The sequence below is a fragment of the Pezoporus wallicus genome, unplaced genomic scaffold, assembly GCF_028554395.1.
Source record: "Pezoporus wallicus isolate ANWC-B61680 ecotype Strahan unplaced genomic scaffold, APGP_CSIRO_Pwel_v1 contig_1876, whole genome shotgun sequence".
NCBI lineage: Eukaryota > Metazoa > Chordata > Aves > Psittaciformes > Psittacidae > Pezoporus > Pezoporus wallicus.
In genome coordinates, this window is record NW_026638337.1 from 3,381,251 (window position 1) to 3,404,692 (window position 23,442).

General features: G+C 37.7%; 1 protein-coding gene across 3 annotated transcripts in view; it reads right to left on the reverse strand.

Annotated features, from left to right (window-relative positions):
* DCLK1 (doublecortin like kinase 1) overlaps positions 1-23,442 on the reverse strand; it is a 244,478-nt gene that overhangs the window by 26,379 nt on the left and 194,657 nt on the right. For all 3 annotated transcript variants that reach the window (XM_057410443.1, XM_057410442.1, XM_057410444.1), the window contains 6 exons: positions 17,690-17,774; positions 16,222-16,330; positions 11,390-11,447; positions 10,579-10,698; positions 4,949-5,095; positions 109-242 (listed from right to left, as the gene is read on the reverse strand). In XM_057410443.1, coding sequence (XP_057266426.1) covers positions 109-242; positions 4,949-5,095; positions 10,579-10,698; positions 11,390-11,447; positions 16,222-16,330; positions 17,690-17,774 — 653 coding nt within the window. The remainder of the gene's footprint in view (positions 1-108; positions 243-4,948; positions 5,096-10,578; positions 10,699-11,389; positions 11,448-16,221; positions 16,331-17,689; positions 17,775-23,442) is intronic.

Below are 23,442 nucleotides of genomic sequence, written 5' to 3' on the forward strand. Positions count from 1 at the left end.
TTCTCTAAGCCATGATGCTGCATCATACTTAAGCAAAGGCGGCATAAAATTCTTAATTTTATGCTCCACTGTGTATACATTAATGAATCATCACTAGAAGTGATTTACCCAGTTTCTGCAATGATTTCTGGAGCTACATATGTTGGGGTCCCACAAACAGTATATAAAGGTCCATCCACAATTGTTGCTAGGCCAAAGTCTCCTAGCTTCAGGGACTTGCTTCCATCTTGGTGCTCATAAACCTAAATCAGGAGGAAAATTCAAAGGTTTAACACAATACTATTAAGGTAACTATCATATCATTTACTAACTGCCTTCTAATTTATAGTCTTTTTTCTCCTCCTAACCTACAACATACTTTTCTGCATGCTTTGAAAATTCGGTATTTGGACAACTTCCCTTGAATGCACTCAGGGTGTTTGGGAAAGACTTACCTTTTTACCTGGACAACAAAGGACACAGCCAGCTAGAAGCTAGAGCCCAGAAGCAAAGGGCTGACCTTCCAGCAGTGACATTCCCCAGTTAACTCCCCACTGACAGCAATTCGCAGTTTAGGGTTTTTGAGTTTATTAATTTTACTTGCACAGAGCTTAAAGGCTTACACAGGATTTTCAGCTTCTTAGATAATACAACAGTGACTCCACTGATAGCAGCAACATATTCTTTCCCGTGTATTGAAGTCACAAGACACAAGCCTGGCTGGAGTGTTCCACCTAGAAACACTATCCTTTCCTTGGATGACTGTTAAAACACCAATCAGTGTCTTAGTGGCATGTCACCGTCATTATCAACGGGCATAGGTTGGGCTGCTAAGGAGCATACTTGAAAATCCTGTCATAAAACATGATCTTCTGGGTTTTTATGGGTGCAAGAGGAGATTAAGGTATAGTCACAAGAAAAGTGCTAGAACCATCAGAAAAAATATACAATTTAAATGCCGGCTTAATGCAAAAGAACAACTTCTAACTTGCAAACACTGGAAAATTACAAAAAATATTTAAAATAAAAAAGTATCTAAATTAAAACACTAGACTATGAGTCTTTCCCTAATCTAGCTGCTTGTTTGGGTTCTTGCTTCCCATTTTGAAATTGTTTATGATGCATTTTAATTCTGTTTATCACAACAGCCCCTTAAAAACTGGAAACAGTTTACTTGAGGCATTTTATTATTTTGCAACCCAAGTCAAAGCTCTATGCAGTCTGGCTCACCAATCCTGACAACAATTAGCAGTAAACAACTACACAAAATAGAAGATATCATACCTCACAATCTAAACCAAAATCATACCCATCTTGACCAGCTACTCCTGCATCAGAAACCACATTTATCTACAACTACTTGCAGAGAAAAATCCTATATATCTCCTTACAGAACCACAATTACTTCCACAATGAATCCTTGAACAGTTTTTGAATGTGAATGCTTACTTCATGAAAAATGAAATCTTGAAGGTTCACCACTGTTTGCTACAGATCTGCTATAGCTAATAATAATGATATATATTTTACAGCCCGGTTTGTCCTTTGTTAATGTTAGTCATGTCTAAAGAGAAAACCCCTCTGTCCTGAATCCCTGCTACCAGCTGATAGAGCCTTAAGCAGATATTCAGAATAAACAAAATCCCTCTCCTTTCCTTATGTTATTTTTAATAATACAACTGGATCTTTAAGAGGACCAGCAATTTCATACAGATTCCCATTTCTCTGCTACTGCAAAGTCAGGAAAAAAAAAAGACAGGCTTATAGCACTGGGAAAAAAAAAAGCAATTATTGTTTTATTAAAACCACAGATTGTTAAATACATCTGGTTCCTGAAACTAAAGAAAGTCCTCTCTGAAATGGCAGTAATAAATCTAATCTCAACAACAATTTTAATTAAAGGCTAGAGACTAGAGCTTTACATATTCACTTGCTGAAAATTGTGGAGTGTGTATTTAGACATGAAGAGCTGAATCCAGTCTAATCAGCATCTCTTATTCTACATGCAGTTATCTCTTACAAAACCCTCTGAGTTGTGTTAGCCTAGTGAACGTTCATAAGTTTCTTCATTCAACAGACCTTACCTTGTATGACTCATATACCCTAGAAACTAATTGCCGAAGAAGCTTGCTTGGCAATATTTACCAATGCAGAAGATTTGATGCTGTGCATTTTCTAGTATTTTGCCCCATCTGTTTCTAGGAATTACTTTCCTTGGAAAACTTACTTCAGTTGACTTGTTAAATTGAAGAAAGTAACTTTTGCTCACCCTGTTATAACTCCATATAAAAAGGAGCCCAATGTGAAGCTGTGGTATATTACTTACCAGTTAAGGAATGTGAAAGATAACACTCATGTTATTCAGAACAAATGCTATATATGTTCCACTGCATTTAATACTGAAGGGCAATTAAAGAAATGGGGATTAGTGCAAATTACCCGCTACATAGTGCTTTCACCGTTTTAACTAAGCAATAAAACTGTGTAATTGTACAACACTAATTGAATGCAGCCACACATAATTGTGTGCCACCATATGTATCCTATTACTATAAAGACTGTCAGTATTTTCTAAGCTGCTCTTGTGATCAGTGCAGATGGCAACAGTCAGAGAAGTCGTTCCCTAGGGTTTATTATATGCCTATAAAGACATCCCCTGACTTGACAAAATAAACATGCTAAATAGCGGCAATTATGAAAAATGTTCCAATTCAAACATGGAAGACACTCTCTAGAGAACAAAAGAAAAAAAAAAGCTAAAACATCACAGGTATTCAGCATACTCTTAGACAGTTAACTGTTAGGTGGGCTTTGCATATTTTGAAGATAAAGGGGATATATAACCACTTATTACTGGTATTGCACATAGGATATTGAGAGAGGTTCACACACACAAAGGTTTATCAGCAGGGTCTGTAGCTGATGGCACAGATCAGTTCTAAGCATGGCTGTTACTTTTGGGGAAAAGTTAAAAACAAAGTAGAGAAAGAGGAAGGTACTGCTCTCTCCCCCTCCCTCCAGTTAGTTGTTCTGCTCTGGGCAGGTCCATTATAGGCTGCTGTAAGCCTAAAGCTACAACTTGTGAGTAGGATAAGGGCAGCAGAAAAAGGGCTGATTCTCACACTGGTGGCCAGGAGAACTTACTGTAACACTACTGGAGTTTGCAGGTGTCAGACCATGATAGTAATGGCATGAACGCAACAGCACAAGAACAAGGGAAACATACTGCCATGACCACTTAGGTGAAAGCTTATAGACTTGCAAGCAAAAGGCAGGCCAGAGAGGGCAATTAGAAAGTCTTTATCATCAGAAAGATGAAGACCCATATGGCATTTTGCAAGTGTTTTATAAATGCCATTGATATAACCTTAATTGCAATCTTGTGATAGAAGGAACTACGCATCCCATTTGACAGATGAGAACACAAAAGCAGAAAGCTCAAGAGACACTAAGGCCATAGACAGCCAATATCCAAGACAGGGTCAGAACTCACATGAGGCCGTTTCCAAAACATTCTTCCAAAACAGCATTCATTTATTTCAAGGACATGATAAATCTTAGAGAATTAATATTCAAACACTGACTTTTAAGAGTTAGGATGCTGCAAGAAGTTAAGTGCTGCATCCTCACTGCTCACTATGAATATCGATGTAGGACATTTACGTCCGCACAGCACTGGAAAAATCACTTGGAATCAAATCAGCTACAATGCAAACAGTCTGATCATTCCTGGTTGTGGAATCCACTCCCTATTGCCTCCACCTCCGGCCTACCTTTCCCTCTTCCCTCAAAAGCTTAACTCTGCTGTTTTCAGACTTTAGAGACGTGTCAAGATAGCAGAAGGGCAAGCCTTGCCCCAGACCATGTCACAGCATTAATGAATCCTCTGCATGCAGTTACCTGTGAACACCAGCACAAGGACTGTGAAAGCAGTATCAATCATTAGTGTTTAGTGAAACTTCCACCTGACAAGTTTTTAGCAGTTTCTGGAAAATGAGGGCAGGCTGCTTCCTCACCTGGAACTATAAAGGCACCTGCCACTAGAGGAACCTCAACTATAAAAATCCCCCTCTCTGGAAATTCAGTAAGATTGACTTGAGTCAACTTCCCCATAAAACTTCTTCAGTGTCAATCACGACTAAACACACTAAGTCATGCCAGAGAGCACAGAACTGAGAGAACTGATAAACTATATATCTTAAGCACTGTTTTATCGTCACAGAATATATGGAGAATTGGGATATCTTGGTACTAGAACATGTTGGCAAATTTGGGAAAACTCAGAGAACAGTGAAATAATCAGAAGAAATAAAACTATGCCAGTTGGACAACACAATTGCTGCATTCAAGAATGACAATTCTCAGGACAAGGACTTGTTGCCAGGGCATGTTTTTCACTGTCTTCAGTGCATAAGGGTTATACAGATTCAGTCAGGAAAATGAAGATTTAGGCTGTCTATTTTAGAAAGTGGCTTAATACAAAGTGCCATGGGACTATTCGAATGATGCAGCAAGGAGAGGAAGAACACTGAAGTTTCTTCATGGTTGTGCTCTGATGTACTTCATGATTAGGAAACAACATTTACATCCACAATGTTTGTAAAACTGAACTGCTACTAATTACGTAGGCAGCTGCAGAAGTACAGAGCAGTCTGTTGAGGACAGAACACCTCTTTGTTTATGAGAAGCTTGAAACTGTACTGCAGCTTACTAAAATGTCACTTCTGTTGATCACTGGAACAATTTTGCTGCTGTGTCCTGGGGAACAGTCTAGACATACCAGCTTATGTTACTGTACTTCCTGTGATAGCTGTTGTTGTTAGGAGCGCTTACAAAACTAAGGTTAAAAAAAGGACCAATGACTTAAAAGACTGAAAAAACTTGGCAGGTGTGTGGAACGAGGAAGTGCAGACCTTCTCTCACACATTCCCAAGTTACCAACAATGCCAAAAGTTGAACCTTCACTTACCAGTAGATTCTCCGGCTTAATATCCCTGTGGACAATGTTCAGGCTGTGAAGATATTTGATGGCGCTGGCCAGATTGTAAAGCATTCCACTGGCATCTCTCTCTGTATATTTGTTGGTGGAAGTAATAGCATCGAAAAGGTCTCCTCCCTGCAGTAAAATGACCATGGCATGTGAGCAATATTGCTTGTGAAATGACTGAAAAATTTAGGGAAAATCAAGGAGCATCATTTATAGAGGAGGAAGATGGAGGAGTAGGACAGTTTCCTTGGAGCTATAAACTATGGATACTGTGACAATATCCCCCATAATGGCAGTTGAACATATCAGTAATTCAGAACCCTTTGTCACGGCTTAGTTGGTTAGCCAAGAGGCAGGAGTCTCTACTGCAAACCATTCCCACCTGCTGCTGCTTTTGTAACATGTCCAGCACTTGACAATCTGTGTGTTCAGAGCCCTTGTTGTGAATTTCTGGCATGACAACATGCCTGTGATGATGCCACATACCGACCCCTGCCACTTTTTATTATAATCATAAACAGGCCGATATCAAATTTTTCCCCAATTCCTGACTGAATTCCAGAAAAATGAAGGAACTCTGAGTAAAACTCAAACCAGCTACCTGTCATCACTGCTAGTGTATTTTAAAAGTCTGTTTCCGTCTCATAAAACTTTGAAAACGTGGATTTTAGAAACCACTTTGTCTAGATAAGATGTGAAATTTTTGGTAGTGTGATGCTTCTTGCAGCTGATACTGAAGAACTTCCCAGTATATACGTCAGACAGTCATACTGGAAGACACTTAAGGAATTAATATTAGTATTTCACCACAGCTACAAATACAGATGGCAGCTTGTACCGTTTCCATCTCATTGTGCTGTCTAATTCAGCTAAAAGCTACTTCCAGTGAAAGAAAAACAAGAAAGAAAGAAAGAAGAAAAGAAGGAAAATCAGGTGAAATTCTCAAAGTTGAAATAATCTTTATCAGGATCTAAGGCAGCCGTGACATTTGGACTGTATTTCCAGAGCTGAGTTGGCAAGTGGGAAGAAGAACATGGAAGTGCTTGAAGAAAGACCGAAAAATAAGTTTAAAGAAGAAATTAGGGAGGAATCTTGAATCTTGCCAGAGGGAAAAAAAAAATAAATCTCTTGAGAGATACTACTCAGAGGTAATGGGCCCTTGGCCAAAATTGAAGCAACAGCACCATAAAGAAAACAGGAAAAAAAAAGGTAGTTGTGAGGAGAAGAATAATTCTGCAAACCAGTGCAAAAAATCCATGCCGCAGTCAAAACATGAAGATAAAAAATAAATACAGAAGACTGCATTTAAAAAAAAAGGTAGGTATTTTCTGAAGACAATAGATGAAGCCCAACTTTTCCAACTTTCAGGATTTTATCAGCAGCCTCAAGTTATTTGCATTTTTTTTTTTTTAAAAGCTCAGCTCCAGAGCAAACTTTGTTTTCACTAAGAGAAAGGAGCAGGGGAAAGAAAGAAAAACCATAATTTTCCCAGGAACCACAGCTGCAGAGAAAAAGGTAGGAAAATACAAACACCAGAGACTCAAACCTGAAAAAAAAAGACACTACTTGCTAAAAACCCCAAACAAACTATTAGAGATTTTGCATTGTTGAGGTGCAGCTGAAGCCTGCCAGGGCAGATTTACTCCCACCTTAGATGCAAAACCCCAGCCTTGGAAACTGCTTGCAGCCAAACATTGTGAAATCTGGACCACATCAAAACCTCTTGCTCTGGCTGATGACTATCAAGACACATCAAGATACATAGTGTCAAGAAAAAGAGGAATAAAAGGCCAAACTAAACCAGATAGAGGATTACAGAGAAAGGCCAAGTATTTGGCAAAAGTACAATACCATGTACTTCATGGCATTACCTGATCCCTAAGTATTAGATATCAGCATGTGGCAAAAGATGTGGGATAAATAATCTATCTTCCATAAGATCCTTCCTGTGAAGTCCCTGTACCAGCTGCTTTTTAACATGAGGTAGTGGATTAGACACATCTTTGGTCTTATCTAATATATTCCAGATGCTCAGGAGAAGTGTCAGTAACATCAGCAAAAGATCTGCTTCCAAACAAAGAAAACTATCCAAGCTGAGATATAAGGGGCAAGAAGGAAAGAAGCTGAACCTTAAAAAGAGAAGTGAAAGTTCTGGCCTTAAGTCAGAAGAAAAAGAACAAATGTTCACGTGCAAGGAAAAAAAAAAAAAGTAAAATCAGAAAAAGACAGAGGCTGCAGAGCACATTAACAGTCAAGCCAAGCTGAAGCAGAATAATTTTCTCCATTTAAGCAGTTTACTCAGTAAAGTTTCTTACCACGTAGCCTGATAAGAGAGAATATACTTAGGCTGTGGGATTCTCTGCAGTGAAAACAGAGGTGATACCCTGGAAAGAGTTAACAGAGCTGACAGCTATATCAGGCAGAATTGTTTTCAGACTTCCCTTTCCCTGAAGAGCACTTTAACCTGCAAGGTTCTGCTTAACTGATTCACACAGCAGGTCACTATCATTTATTCAGGCACAAAGGGTGAGTTCAGAATGACATTTCAGTCTTAAATCCCCAGTTCTGGAGTGAAATGGGATCAGAAACATCCGAATGCAGTTTTTATCATCTGTGCACATGAGGAAGTATACTTGGAAGTACAGTAACCAATTATTTATTTATTACCTTGTTATGTAAATGATATAATCTCTGTTTTCTTTTGCAAAAGTGAAATCATATCCTGAAGCATTAAAGGAAACTCTGCAATAAATCTTGCTTGTTAAATTGGCCAAACCCCTGTTAGGTTTGAATAACAATTTTGTTTCGCTGTAAAAAGGCAACGCGCCAGAAACTAGGTCTTCGCTTCCTTTACAAGCACCACTTGCAACGTGTTTATATTTGTATTTATGAAGTGCTTTTTCTTACACTTTACAAAGCAATGAATGGCCTATCTGCCATGAGGTGAGGGCAGTATTTGCAGCAGCCACTTATGTCAAACATGTTACTGCCAATTAATGCAGGGTGGTATTAACTGAAACTGTGCTCTGCGGTATCAAGCCCTTTCTCCTTGAATTTCTTTTCTGTCTGTGAGTTTGATTTAAAGTCAGGTCTTCAAAAGTCAGTCAATAACAGATGGTTAATCAATTTTAACAGTGTATGCTATGAAATGGTTAACAGTCAGCAACTGGTGAATTAACAATTAATGTCTTTCCAGAAATACCTTCCCTGGTGCCCATAGAGTGCAAATTGTTTTTTTTTTCCTCAATCAAATATTAAGGAATAGATGTTTGCGTCAAAGAAACAAGGCTGACTTCCCCAAGATCAAGATATTTCTTCTAAATTTCTTCTATTATTCCACATAAAAGAACATTAAACCAGTGCTCTCTAGGATGCCTAAACTACAGAAATGTCTATAAAGCCATTCTATAGCATAACTAAAAGCATAAGTATGTGCAGAAATTCTAAAGAGTACAGAAGAAAGAGTGCAAGAGATTTTTCCAGAAAGTGAATATAATGGATGGTTTTCTTTATAAAGATCTGTAGGCTAGTTATTTTGTAAGAGTTGTCAGTCCCCTCCTCTCTTACTTAGCTGAGTAGGACTTTGATTAAAAATTCACTGGAGACTACAATTTGAACATCTTTCAAGCATGAATAACACAGCAGGTTGCACCCATGAAACCAGCTATGTACTTATGTCTTGCCATGTTAGACAAGGCACAGCTTTTACTTCTTAGCACACCTCATGGGGCCAAGATGAAGGATTTGTCAATGCTTCCTGAAGCCGTGGCTATGTTAGATTACAACACCATGCAAAAGTATTGAGGCAGCTTTGAACAAGCCCTCATCAATGCTGGAAAAAAACTACAATAGCATGGATCTCCAAGTGAGTTCACTTATTGTAGAAAAGAGCAGTAATTATGATTAAAATAGTGTTAGATGGCTAATGGCATATGATATGAAGCTGTGCTGCTTCACATTGCACTCCTGAGTGTGAGACAGGGTTGTGACTATGAAGAAGGTGGGGAAATTCTTCTGGTACTGGTTACGCAGAAGGATTTGTGATGTGGAAGAGTGCCAGTACTTTGCTTTTTTCTTAGGATTTAACCTCTCTACCAGAGACAAAATGGGGATGCCGAGTACCCTGTCAGCTCCTTGCTACCAGCACGTCCCAGACTGCTTCCTCAGAGCTTGGAGGTGTATTCCAGCTTACAGATTGAGAAGTTCTTTAAGAAACACTTGGACCTGGGATCATCCTATCTAACATCTCAGAGTTGCCCGGATTAAGAACATCTGCTAATCTTCACCTACAACCAGCGCAAAGCAGATAACAGCCGTGCTTGCCAAAATCACTTTCTCTCATAACCTCTGCTGATGCCTGTTTCTAACCATGGATACAAAGAATGTCTGCCAAAGGTGACAACACTTGTAAATTTAATTTAAATGTAAATGGTCTATGTACCAGAGTTCAGAGTACCTGATTGGCTCACAAGTGTTGAGCATGCATATACAATGTGCCTGCACACAAATGCTTCTGCAGCTGCACAGCTTTATTGCAATCTTTGTCGTTAAACACCTAAAACTGTGGATTTCCCAGGTGGCATGGTAAGCTGTCCCAGGGGAATATGCTTAACAAGATAAAGAAATAGGGGTGGCTGCTGGAAAGATGTCCACAGAATAGCTGAGGAAGGAAGAAGAATCACTAATCACTAATTTAGTGAATGTGAAAAGCAGGCGTATTCTGTTAAAATAAATATGGAGGACAAGATGTCCTCAGAAGTTTTCTGTCCTAATTTGTACAATTTATGCAAATGTATTTTTACCACCTTTTATCCACAGTGACATATTTGTGCATTAGTACCAGAATTGAGAGCTAAATTAATACTTCTTGCACTGCACAGCTGACAGTTTTTGGGGCAAGAGATGACCTACTCTGAATTTCATAATCCATTCTGAATATGTCATTCCACCAGCAAGTGAAATAAGTGCATGAGATCTGGAAGTTACTGTGAAGAAATAAATAGGGTCCCAAGTATAAAATACCGCATTCACAAACTTACTTTTCAGAATAGAACCAAGATTTAAATAGCAGGTTTTTCTCTTTCACTTCCCCCCTCCTCCGTCTTAAATTTAGATTCTTATCAAGAAGGCAAGCCTCACAATGTGTTAATAAAAAGCAACAGAGAAAAAGGACAGGTAACAATGTTTAAATTTAATATAAATTAATGAAATTTAATTAAACTATATTTTATCAAAGAATATTGAATTTTGAAGGCTGGTATTTCTGGATATTCAGACTAGGGGCATTTTCAATTCACCTCAAGGCAGATACATTTCTTTAAGCTGAAACTTTTTATAGACACTTTTTTGGGGAGAGCAAATAAAACTGGTCAACTTCAAAGTACTGTTCAGAGTGTGGCTTACAGAAAGTTAGACAAATATTGGAAATATTTGAAAGGTATAAAAGAAAAATCTGAGTGTGTTACACATCTTTCAGAGGGTGCTGGATAGAGACTCCTTCCATTCCAAATTATTCTGTGACTCCATGATTTTTAGTAAGCATTAGTACCAATAAAATTTCTCAGTATGGTTGAAACAGCTCTTAATAAACAGCTTGTCTCCAAAATACTCACTTTTACAAGTTCCATGACAAGGTACAACTCAGTTGGCATGTCCATCTCCTCAATCAGAAGTACAATATTGGGATGCTTAACTCGTCTTAAAATAGATACCTCATTCTGGATCATGTGTTCCTGCCACACAAAAGAAATCTTTAATGACTATAGGTTGGTGGGAAAAAATTTCACAGTGAAAAAAAAAAAACAGAGAGAATTTGGACCTGCACAGACTCCTTAGCGTTTTTAAAAAAGGTAACAGATGTTGCCTCCAGCAGTATGGAAGGAACATGTCTAGAAACAACATCCATGTGATAACTGAAAGAAAAAGAAACACATGAACAGAGAAAAGTTAAATATGGAAGTTTCTAAAGTTTTTTTTCTCCAAAGCAGCATCTTTTGCTATAGATTTCAAAAGCTATCAGTCACTTGGTAAAAATATGACATCAATTTGATTAATCTTGCATACTATTTAGACATAGTGACCAGTGTTGTTATAATTATTAGTATTATTTTTCTGTTTTCTAGAGCATCTGGAATTCTGAAAGTTAGAGGACATAATTACAGCGGTAAAGACCAAGGGGAGTACCCACACACAATCAACAAACTGGAGAATGAACACACACTTCTATGGCCACATCACAGCCATTTATATTGCCACTCCAAGGGTCTCCAGAGGTCAGGCAAAGGCTTCAATCAAAAGTATTCTAACAAACTCTTGCCAGGAAGTTGACAAATACCAACAGTTTTTCAAACTGATCTCTCACAAAAAGTTTCCTGGGAAAAAAAAATCAAAATCTTTTGTCATTTATGAGTTTTTCATACTTACTTTTCCTCTACATTTACTTTTTTTGATTATTTTCAGAGCATATTCTCTACCAGTTGATCTGAAGAAAGAGAAAAGAAAAATTTGTATGTTCTATCAAATCGAATACTTTTCTCAGTTGCGTTAATATTTGTCATTTGAGCACAATAGGTCTGGGCAATAATTCTATTCAAGTAATTGTTCTGTCAAGAAATGAAGCTTGGATTTGACTGGAATTGTGAACTTGATCCAAATTTATTGTACGCCTGAGGAAAAAAGCAGTTAAGCATTTTTTTTTAATGAGGACATTACAATGTTTTCAAAACAAAATAACCTGATTTTTTCCATTTTGGATGAATAATTGTTATTTCTTCTGCAGTTTTATGTGAAAACATTATACAGTATTTACAGATCCAAACCTTCTAAAACCCCAAAACTGTTTTCTGTTATACAAAAAAACTATGAGCTATGGAACATATTTTTATTTTAGACCTAAAGTGAAAAATCTTTTGTTTGCACATCTGCACTCACAACTGTTATGATAGAAAAGTCAGTCTTTGAAATAATGTTTTATGTATTCACTAAGTATATAATATTTAGCAGAGTTAAATAGGATGTTTAGAACAGAATATGAAAGGTTCTGAGACAGTAAGAAGTTACAGAGAATTAGTTGAGCATGAGGACACATTTCCTTCTGACTTTTTAAACCATACAATACTTATCACTACTATGCATATATAGTTATTATATAGAATGCTAACATAGGAAAATAAGCCTGTAGACAAGTTAACAGTATCAACTTTCACTTCTTATTCAAGTTACAAAACCAAAAGATGGTTGTAAGGATGAAACCAAGAAGCTCTGTTCACAAGCTCTATTTACACTGTAAGATTAAATGGGGAAAGGGTAATACAAGAAAAAGCTTTTCACGAAACACTTTCATTTTGTAATAAAGATCTAAACAGTTTACAGAAGTCTATTATATTGCCCTTAAGCATATGTTTAAAAAAAAATCAGAAAAAAATAACCTCTCAAGCATATGTGGCATTTTTTTTTCATTGTTCACTTAGCAAAACAGTTAAACTGATAGATTGAATTAATATATAGTAAGTTAATTCGAGAAATGAACATGCCTAAAAATATGCACGGTCTGTCAAATAACACATGCAAAGTGAGTCATAAACTGAAAGCTCTGCATTAGGAAAATGACAGGTTATTTTCATTGCCATATTTAAGCATGGAGAACTCTGGCAATGATGTACCACTATATTAATTTAAGGAAAAATAAGGACTTCAGTGAAATTAAAAAAAAAACAACCCAAAATATTGTGTTTGAGTTCCCAGGGAGCCAAGACAGCCTGTATTAAGACAGCAATGGCTTAATTAAGACGCTCGATGGCTGTGCAATCACACTAGATGATGATGTCTATGACTTGTAAAATATGTACAGCACGGCTGTTCAAGACTTGACTTAAGCAAAGCAAAATGAGAATCTTCTCATATCTGTACACAAAGGAGTTTTATGCTACAGCCTCCAGAAATGGCTCCCACTCCATGTGGGGTGCCCCTTCCTGGTGCTGCTGTTTGGTGGCCACAGTGCCAGATCAGTGAGAGGACAGCAGAAAGAGGGACACTATTTTTGGAGAATGAAAGGAGAAGGTAGGAGAAGGAATATTAAAAATTAAAATATCTGGGGTTCAATCTCAGACAAAATATGCCCTCTTTCAATAGGAGTCTCTTTCAAGCTGCTTGCTTGCCCTAGAAATGCTTCCTTTCTGTCATGAGAAAGGAAATTGATGGTTTTTGTTGGCCATGGGAGACTCCATGTACTCCAAAACACTGGGAAATCTGATCTAGTGAAGAAATGTCAGAATTTGGAAGTATCTGAAAGTTAAAAATGAACACATATGAAAACACCACAGGACAAATTGCACATATGATAAAGTAGATTTGTAATGAGCAGATGACAACTCTGACTGCTCTTTGTTTTCGTAAAAAAGAAAATTAAAGCTAAGATAATGCAAATCCTTTCCCTTAAAAAGCTGCAGAACCACAGTCTGTCAGCAGCACTGCAACTTACACACCCACCAAAAAGTACGCAGGCCATGCCAGAAACTCAGAGTGAAATGGGCATATCACCTCTCACCCAAACAATGAAAAGGGGCCACACAAAGTAGGAAACACATTATAGCTGTCTGGGCCTGTAACTCTACAGCAGGACATAGAGTTAGGCTTCTAGTTCATAACAGGGCCCTGTGCCACATTCCCTGGCTGTTCTAACTTTTTGCAAAGCCCACAGAAATTTCCATTGCACTGGAGATAATATCTATCTTCATTATTTTTGTGTGTATATTAAATGTTTTTGTGTGTGTACACGCCTGTGCGTGCACAGATGCACAGAATGGGACTTAGAAGTCCTCATGTGAAAATTTTAAGGATGGCTTATGGTTTCTATTTGGACTGGTTGCTGTCAAGAGGAAAATGCCTCTGAATGCATCTGAAGTGTCAGAGTGGCTAACCAGTGCACACAGGCTGATTTCCACAGCTATGGAGAAGAAGAATCCATGTGATCAGTGAAGTTGTGTAACAAGACCCATTCCTACTTGCTTAACACCTCATGGTGCTATTCCTTTGAAGTCTAATGCACACAGGAATTTGTACATCAGTGGAAAATGGAAAAGTCCTCTGTCCCAAGTATCACCCCATCAATTCTGTCTCTGCAAATGATGGACAAATCAGACTTTGAAGTGAGGTGTTTTTTGCTTAGAAAGACTGTGAAGAATGTTTTTGAAGAGTACACATACTGGAGTTAATTTACCCTCTGAGCCTTTAATTTGTCCTTACGCACTTACAATGGCAATGGTATACCCTTTAGAAGTGGAAACTATCAGAAATAATTCTACTGTAATTTTCAAGCTCTTCCAAAGTGCTAGCTCTGATACAAATGGGATCTGGCAATGGTACAGCTCCGAGACCGTAAGGGTACGTATCTGGGAATACCTGAGTAATCATGTCATTTGAGCACGTATTCACTAGGTACATTGTATTAGCAGATAATTCTGGGACCAGCGGCATAGACAAGAGGGCAGGAAACAGTTTTAACTTTAGGTCTCAAGGATATTGCAGTCTGCATTATTTTTAGATGTGGCAGGACATATATTTAATTTTGTTCATGCCTTTTCTCTCAGCTTGAGAAAGAGTTGTAAAATGCACACTAGCACATTTGAACCATCTCTCAGCACAACTAGCAGGTTCAGGTGAATAACAGTGTATCAAAACCTCAACCTTTTATTATTTTGCCTTGTAATCTGTTTCTCCCAGTCACTACTCTTAGCTTGTCTTTTTGTCTTTTCTTAGTTCTATGTTTTCACCTGTGCTTTTTTCATCAGTCATGCCCCCTCCGTGGGCTGTGTTTTAGTGCTTTCTTGTTTTCATATTATTTGGTTTGCTTCCTTTAGGTTTCCAGATTCTCCAGTCTAGTGTTCAGACCCCAGGGTTTGATCCTATCACCCTCAAGATGACCAGTTCCACCAGGAACTCTGACAGAGCTCTAAAGGGCTCCTGAGACCTTTGGCTAAGTCTCACAAGCACACTGTTGGCTGATACAAAATATGCTCTTCCCCTTTCCCCAACAGCTGTCCTCATGGTCTCTGACTTTGCCAGACACTTTGAGCAGGAACTGTCTTTTTCCAGAGAGTATGCTTTAAAACCAGCAAAGCTATTTTATCAGAATATCCCATGAGATCTAATCTTTACTCATTCTCTAGGGTTAATATCATATTCTTACAAACTAAAGTCCTTTCTTTGAGACCAGAGGTCAAGTTACAGTCTTCTCTAAGAGTCTTCTCTCTAGGACATGGTAATAGGGTATATACAAATTCACTTGTGGAATTTTGTTATCAGACCTTGACACCGCTATTCTTTCTTTTGGGCTTCTCTAGCTCTGGATTTTTTTTGCTTTCTCTGAACTACTACTATATAACATGAGTGATCTTAAAATCCTTTGACATGAAGATGAAATACCCACTATCTTTTTTTACCTCATATTGTCCTATTTTTAACAATACCACCAAAAGGCTCCCACAGTTCTTCTCAGAAAATGTTTTTGTTCCATTTTTTTTTACACTCTTAATGTTAGGTAGAGCCAGTTCAAACCCAGCTCATGACCTGCCTGGCCAGATTTAAAACCTGACACCTGAGATAGTCAACCTGGACACTTTTTAGCAACAGGAACAGCTGAAGTGACTTGTGGTTAATCTGAAGTTCATGTCTAAAATCAGTCATCAGTCATAAGGGGGACTGTTCTCGCTTTTTAATGGTAAAGGGGACTGAACAAATTAGATTTTAATGGCTGCAGTGCAGTCTCCTAAAGCTCACATAATGGCAAAAAGCAGTCAAGGAGCAGAGAGATGCCATGTAACTACAGATAAACATGGACAGGTTACTCCTCAGTGTCAGACAGCAGAATAGATGGATTCAAAGTCAGTTCTTTGTGTTCACCACCACTACACTGCACACACAAAACTTTCTGACATCTTTACAGAACTCATCTACATGTGAAATGTTTCATCAGTCTAATGTTGCAAAGGGAGAGTTGCAAGAATATACTGAAAAAAAAGATGTTATTTCAGCACAAACAGAAGATTTAACAGAAAGAACTGGTAAAATAGTGCAGAGTGCAGCAGAAAAAAAACATATAAAACCTATTTTTTCCTATGAGAGGGCATTACTCTCTTTTTTTCCATCTGGCATTGACAGAATACCTATGTCCCATAGTCTACAACTAAAAACATGATCTGGAAAAACCACGGCATTAATGATTATTTTTACAGTAATAAGTATATTATGCTCCTCACCTTTCTATACACTCCTTCACAACAGCAAAATTTCCATCTCCTATAGTCCTTCCAACTTTATATCGCTCTGCTATCGATGCTGGAACCTGGAAACCTTCCTCCAACACTTCTGAAAGAATCATTAGTACATTTTTATTGTTAGTGAAGGAAACACAGATGTTGCACATAACATGCATTTTAAGTCTATGGCTTTGGAGCCTGGAAACCATTCAGAGTCAGTATCCCACTTACTGTACAGTGAAACCATGCTGCTGACATTGTATATACTCAACAGGTTTCACACAGATACAATAATGAAAAATAAGACTTTTGGGGGCTCAAACATACCACCATTTGACTGTTACATTGTTTACCATTCCCACTGCAATATGCCCCAGGGACAAAACCAAAACTGTATTTTTTTAATTATGAAAAGGCCCCTGTGATCTGCACAAGCGCAGACCAGCCTCCAAAAAGGGCTGGAACTTCTTGACACATCATGATTAAAGACATGTACCAAAGAAGTCCAACACTCAAGCACTTATTTTATTACATCCTGTAAACTGAGACATCCATAAAACTCCTCATGTGCTAAGTGCTAGCTCTCCCCCTCCCCCAGTATTAAATATTTAGTTTTTAAGCAAATGTTCTCAATAACACTACCTCACATGCAACCTGGCCACCAGATGCTTAGGTAAAATTGCATTACACAGTGTCTAAGCATAAGAAAAGTTTGTAGTTTCATGTGTTTTAGTGCTCATTCATGTACCATTATTTCTAAATGTATTTGGAATAGCTTGTTACAAATACCTAACATGCCTCTAAAACCTGACTGTAAACTGCAGCTGATACAAACTACCATATAAATATCATAACATTAAAAAAAATGCCTCTCAGAAATGTGACTTGAATTTACGCTCAAGACAGTGCTTTTAACTGTATTTTTATCTGTCCTTTTTTCCAGCTTAATATTAAAAGTGAATATTACAATACAAGGGAGCTGTGGCTTGCCTGAATTCACAGGCAGCATGTAGAGGTACTGTCAGATGGGAACATACAAACTCACTTACGTGTTTGTGTGTGTAAACTGGCAGTATTCAAGCAGACCCTATCCCTTAGCCAACTTGCTCAAAGCCCTAATATGGGGTAAGACTAATAATTTTTGAATGAAGACCCAGGACTGCAGTATGTTCTTTAGCACCATGACAGATGAGACAAAAATTAACTAAAATAATCCACTCAGCACTGCGTCACCTGTGGAACTAGTATCTTGAGTATCCTGCAACAAAAACACCTCTCAATAGTTATGTCCAGATCAATTCTGAACCACAGTGAACCTAATTGGTTTGCTAAGACCTATGAGCCTACTCATGGAGTCATCCAACCCGCAAAGCTCCCACCTTCTCTGGCAGGAAGAATGACTCATTTCCTACACAGCTGCTGTTATCACAACACTGACTGATTTGAAATGTCAGCCTTCAAATGTTACCTTCTGCAGGTCCATCATTTTCATCCATAGAGCTGCAAACTTTGGTGGATGCTAATGAGGTAGAGGAGCCACTGTGTTGGGAGCTCTGGAAATGGAGAGACACAAATGAAAACAGATGATTTTTAAGGAGTACAAGTACCCACAGCAGATTCCTGCTGGACACACATCTCGGAGAGGCTTCAGTGTTCACTGTATAAGGTATTGATTTAACTTGGTGTAGGGCTATGTGAATGCTTGGGAAGAGTCCAATTTTTTCACTGAAATTATACTTTTGTTACCCTAGCATACATGGAGACATCTCTGATTCATTATGTGAAGTAATGTGCAGTAAGGCATTTATGTACAGTCTATTAGTTTCTCCCTATTCTACATGTATTCTGGCAGGGAAAACTGAGGAGCTGTATGCCCTCTGCAGGCAGGAGACTGTTTTCTCAGCAAAACCGTTAACACGGCATCCACTAGAAGTACAAATGAATCCTTTGAAGTTGGCTTTGTTACAGGCAGAATTCCTTACTTTTGCAAACCTCCCTCTGGTTAAATCTGCCCCAGTTGTGTTCCAGAAGGTAGTAATCATTATGTTAATGTATGAAAAAATAAAATGTCAGGGTGAATAATGTTTGCTTCTTTGGAAAAGTGTTTGGGTATAGCTCACTTGAGGCACGTTGATACCCTGGTTTTAAGTACTTGTGCAGCGTCTTTGCCTATACAGTTAATGGGAGGAGGATGGTATCTCTATCATCTCTAGAAGGAGATTTGTAGCCACCCATCTTGGATGCTAAAACTATAGCAGGCAGGATCTCACTAAGGAAGACTTCTAAAGCACATATCAATGTCTTATCAGTTACATATGGGTTCTAGACAGGTACTTGAGGAAGACTGCTTCATCACACATACAGATGGATGAAACTACACGGACTTTATCCCGTGTTGCATAACAACTATACAAACACATCATCAGAATTCTCTCATCTTCAAAGGAAACTAAGAAGTAGCTCAAATGTAATAGTGGTCCTTTAAACCTACAGCAAAATCAAGCTCGGGTCATGTTGCAACATAAGTGAGAAGTATTCAGAGGATTTCCAAAACTGAAACTTTCTCAGGTTCACACATTGGAAGGTTACAAAGTGCTGCAGTACGTAATTACCTCCTTCAATCTACATGTTACATAAACTGCAGGCTGTACTGCACATAACTAACAAACACCATCAGCTTCTGTTATCTGTATTTGCAAAGTATCTAAATGCCCATAATCAGGGTGCCAATCCCCTTCACAAATTTCACACAGCATCTATGGAACAACCTCTCTCCTCTGCCAACACAGAGCACAGATGATGACCGGCGCAAGAGTAACTATTGCTGCAGCTGTTGGGATTTTTGCAGACTACAGAACCAGGGAGAAGGCAGTCAGCAGAGTTAAAAGCTGTCCAGCATGCCAAGTTCATTTGAACAGACTAACTTTTAATTTCTCCCATAACAGATTAAGGTCAGATGATTTAGATGAAGGTTAAACTTCGCCCATTTTTCACTAAATAATCCTGAAAGCTTGCACATCCCATCTACCATGAGATTCTTTGCCCTTTTTTTTTTTCAATCAACCCCAGCTCACTGTTTTCATCCATCCAAAGCATTTCTTCTAAGCTTTGACCAGAATTAAAAATGACATTAATCAGTTTTTGGACCAGTTTTGCTGCCTCTTGACAAGAGAAGCCAGCAGCGATGTATTTTATGCAGTTCACTAAGATACTGCTGCTCTTGTTTCATGATTAGGACGTGCTTATGTATATGGTATTGCTGTGCTAAACTGCAGGACATGTCAATAAAAACTTACCTCTGGTTCATTTTTTGAACAAATGAGCAGATGAGGATCAAGGTAACAGGAAAATGCTAGGAGTTCTCATGCCTGGAGAAGTCACCCTCAAAGCCTATTTTTATACACATGTAATGAGAGAATTGTTTCCTTTACACGCCTGCTTGTAAAATAAGCAGAAAAACATGTTTTCTCTACTCATTCTTCTGGGTCTGTTTGTTTTCCTAGACCAGGCATCCAATTTCTTGCTTCTTTTCCCACTCCACAGTATTTTCTTACATGAACGACAATTTAAATATGTTTAATATTTGTTACATATATCATCAGGAATGAACCTTTACAACAGTTAAGGGGTACAACACAAAAAGGTTAGTGCTAGGTTTCCAACAGATTATTAAACAACTGCTTTATTGATTTTTATTTTTTTCTATTTCAAATAATAAGATTACACTTTTCAGAAGATGTTAGGTCAAGACTGCTGACCGCACACCACTTTCTTTAGCAGCTTTCTTTAGCAGTCTGATGGTCCCTTTACAAGAGTCTTGCACCCATTATTCTCATTCTTGAGAGTGGGAAAAGTGAAAATCAAGACCAAAGTTGGTGGCCACATCTTCTCAGAATGGGTGCCTAGACAGACTCAAATTTCTACTTGGGAACCTAATTTCTCAAGGATCCCCAAGATGAGGTTTAGCTGAGAACTGTAACTGCTTAGTCATTTCCCTCCAAAATTAGACCCCTTTGAGAGCTCATTTCAGCAAAGTGCTTCAGCAGCGCTACACTTTAAATACAAATATATTTACAAATGTATTTAAATATATTTTACATACATATAGAATACATATTATAAAGACAAATGTATTTTAAAACTGTGGTCTTAATGGCCTACACATAACTGAAATTAAATTCACTCCTATAGATCTGTCTTATGTATAGCTCACTAAATATGTATTTAGGCTAGGTTTAATTAAACAAACTGGAAAAAAAGTGGCCCATAGAAAATTTAAAGGCTATAAAACCTCGTTACTTATCAACACTGCATAAGAATGGGAAGACTAAGATGATATTTATAACTGAAGAAGAACTAAAATGATGCACTAGTAGCATTTACTATACTATAGGTCTGCAAACAAAGCATACAGCTCCCTCAGTGAGATCTGCGTGCAAAGCACCAGTGGGTAAGTAGAAGCAGAGCTCGTCAGTGAAAAGTAACAGTAGCTAAGCAGACTTGCTAAAAATACATACTGAGAGTTTGAAAGCTTTAAATTTCAAAATTCTTAAATTAGTTGCAAAATGTGAAGAAATCACATACTTTTCACTACCTTTGCTGAACCCCTCCTATTAAAACAACAGATTAAAAAGAAATCAGAAACTGTACATTTGCATATTCACCAAGTCTGCTGATGGACCCCCTTCCACCATTAAAGAGACATTACTAGATAAACAGGAAACAAATATTTTTATCTTTATTCAATTCTCTGGAACAACACAGAGGTATTTATTTATTTATCTTTACTTTAGCTGGAAGGACATTTCATTTATTTAGACTTTAATTAGCTTGCTGTTCTCACAAGCTGAAAGCCCTCCGAGTCCAGCAATCCTTGTGGGTCTTGTTGTTCCTTCCACTTGGCTTGCCAGTCGTAAGGCAGTCTGCTGCGTACACTGTCGCTCTCACAGCTGTGAACCCCATCAGGGATATTGAAGATGGGGAGGGGGGAAAAAAAACTCTAAGCACGAATATAATCTCTTCAACACACAGACCTTAATTTAATTAGCTGCTTTAATTTCAAGAGATGTTGAGGTGCTTGAAATGTCATCACTATAACACAGATTTAAAGGGGTCCAGTTGCACAGGTTGCCAGCACATAGCCATTTTTATGGTGCACCTCTATTAAAGCGATGGCATAAAAGAGTCAGTTATTTGATGTAAGGATTGCAGATCCTATTCAGGTTTATATAACAGATGGTCAGCACACCACACATCTCATTGATGTGAATGGAAACATCAGTACTATAGAGTTTCATCCATGTCTCACTGGCAGATTTATTTAGCAACTGTTTTGTAAATAGCTTGTATCTCAGTGGAAACTGTGCTAAAGCTATGAAAAAAAGGCAGTAAAATAAATAGTACTGTAATTTCTCTCTCCACATACTCACCTTTGTCCTAATTTAATCTTAAAATCCCACTTCAACAGCAGGAATTATTCTTGTAGACTATAAGTGTCAGCAGTTATGAAAAGAAACTTAAAACAAGTATGACTAGAAAGTTTTCTAAGGCAAATCAGATTCCTGAATCTTAAACCCCAAACGCTGCATTTAGTTTTCCAAACCTCTCAAATCCTTTATTAGCACATTTGTCGTCTAGAAAGTCGCTCAACAATAGATCCCTTTGTATGTTCCTAGCATGAAGGAAGCATCTGGATGAAATGTGAGTAACAGAAATGCACACAGGTGTAACACTAAGTTTGGATCTCATGCAGAGTTCTGCTGTTTTAGAAACAGGCTTAGTAAAGTGAAGAGTAAAATTAGTAAACAAAGGGTAAAAATTCAGGAAGCAGACGCAGGATAGGGGAATTATTAATGTCTTTAAATGATGCCTCCTAAGATTTCCCTATTCTGAAGAATTTTACAGAATTTAAAAAACATACAAAAAGCAATGTGTGTCAGTAATATGTTAGATGTTCAGCTCAGCAAGGATAAACAGCATTAAAACCAAATCTAAACAGTTAAGGAATCATGCTCACCTCTTTTGGAGCCCATACTAGTGTTCAGTATCGTTATTAAATAACTTTTGCAAGTTGGCCGTCATGAAATCATGACAAATTTAATTCCCTAGCCTAAATATCATCACTGTTAATAGTAAAATCAAGAAAACAGTCCAGTGCAGGCATTAAAGGACTCTGAAGGGCTTAAAAAATGTATGCAATATGTGTTAAGCAAGAAATAAGTAAATCAACACAACAAAATCATACATCTTCAGAGAACAAAAGGTAAAGCAGAAGACAACTGATTTAAAACAGTAAAATAATATATTTTGATGCCAGCGTTAAAGAAACGAGTTCAGCTTTTATTATTCCATTTAGAGAGAAGCAAAGAGATTATATTGAAACTCCCTCTCCCCACTCTAACTAGTAAAAAATAGTTTTGATTTTCTTTTGTTTAATTGTTTACATTTTTTTTTGGCCCAGACAGCTCAGAAGGGGAAAACATGTAAACAGTACAGAGCTGGCAAAGAATTACTTCATGGAAAAACATCAAATCCACAATCTGCATGCTGAAAGAATGGAAGCCAATGAAATTCAACGTATAGAAAGAAAAATTATTTAATTGCTTTCTTTTCAAATTCAGACAGCTCACTAAACAAGATCTAAATTTATTTATAAACAGCTTCATCTGGAAAGGAACAATTAAAAATGTATGAAAACCTGCTATTTATCCACAGGTTTACATCCTGCCCTGGCTTGTTAGACACTTGACTAAAGAGAGGCCCTACATAGGGAAATTTATGCAATTCAGGATTTACACAGCTTGGAGAAGAGATAAGTTTAAACTACACAAGCAATACTCTGGTGTGCGTCATTCAGGAACTTGTGTTGATTTTCTTCTTTGAGGGATAGAGGGACAAATGGAAGAGTTTGCAAGTAAATCAAGCTGACAGATTGAAACTGACTTTTCAAGTACTTTGTTTTATTAGGATCCTTTTACTAACCTGCAATGTCAACTTCTTATACACTCATTTGATTTGTGTAACAAGGCAATTCTGAAAAACCAACATAGTTTCCTATATAATATTTAACAGTAAACTTATATCTAACCTCTGCTAGCTTCTAGCAGCTGTTTCAAAAGTAGAGCCATAATTCAAACTGTAGGCTCACTAGACCTTTGGAATCCTCTAGAAAAGACTGATGATCTAAAAAAAAAGTATCAGATTCACGGAATCGGAAGGTGA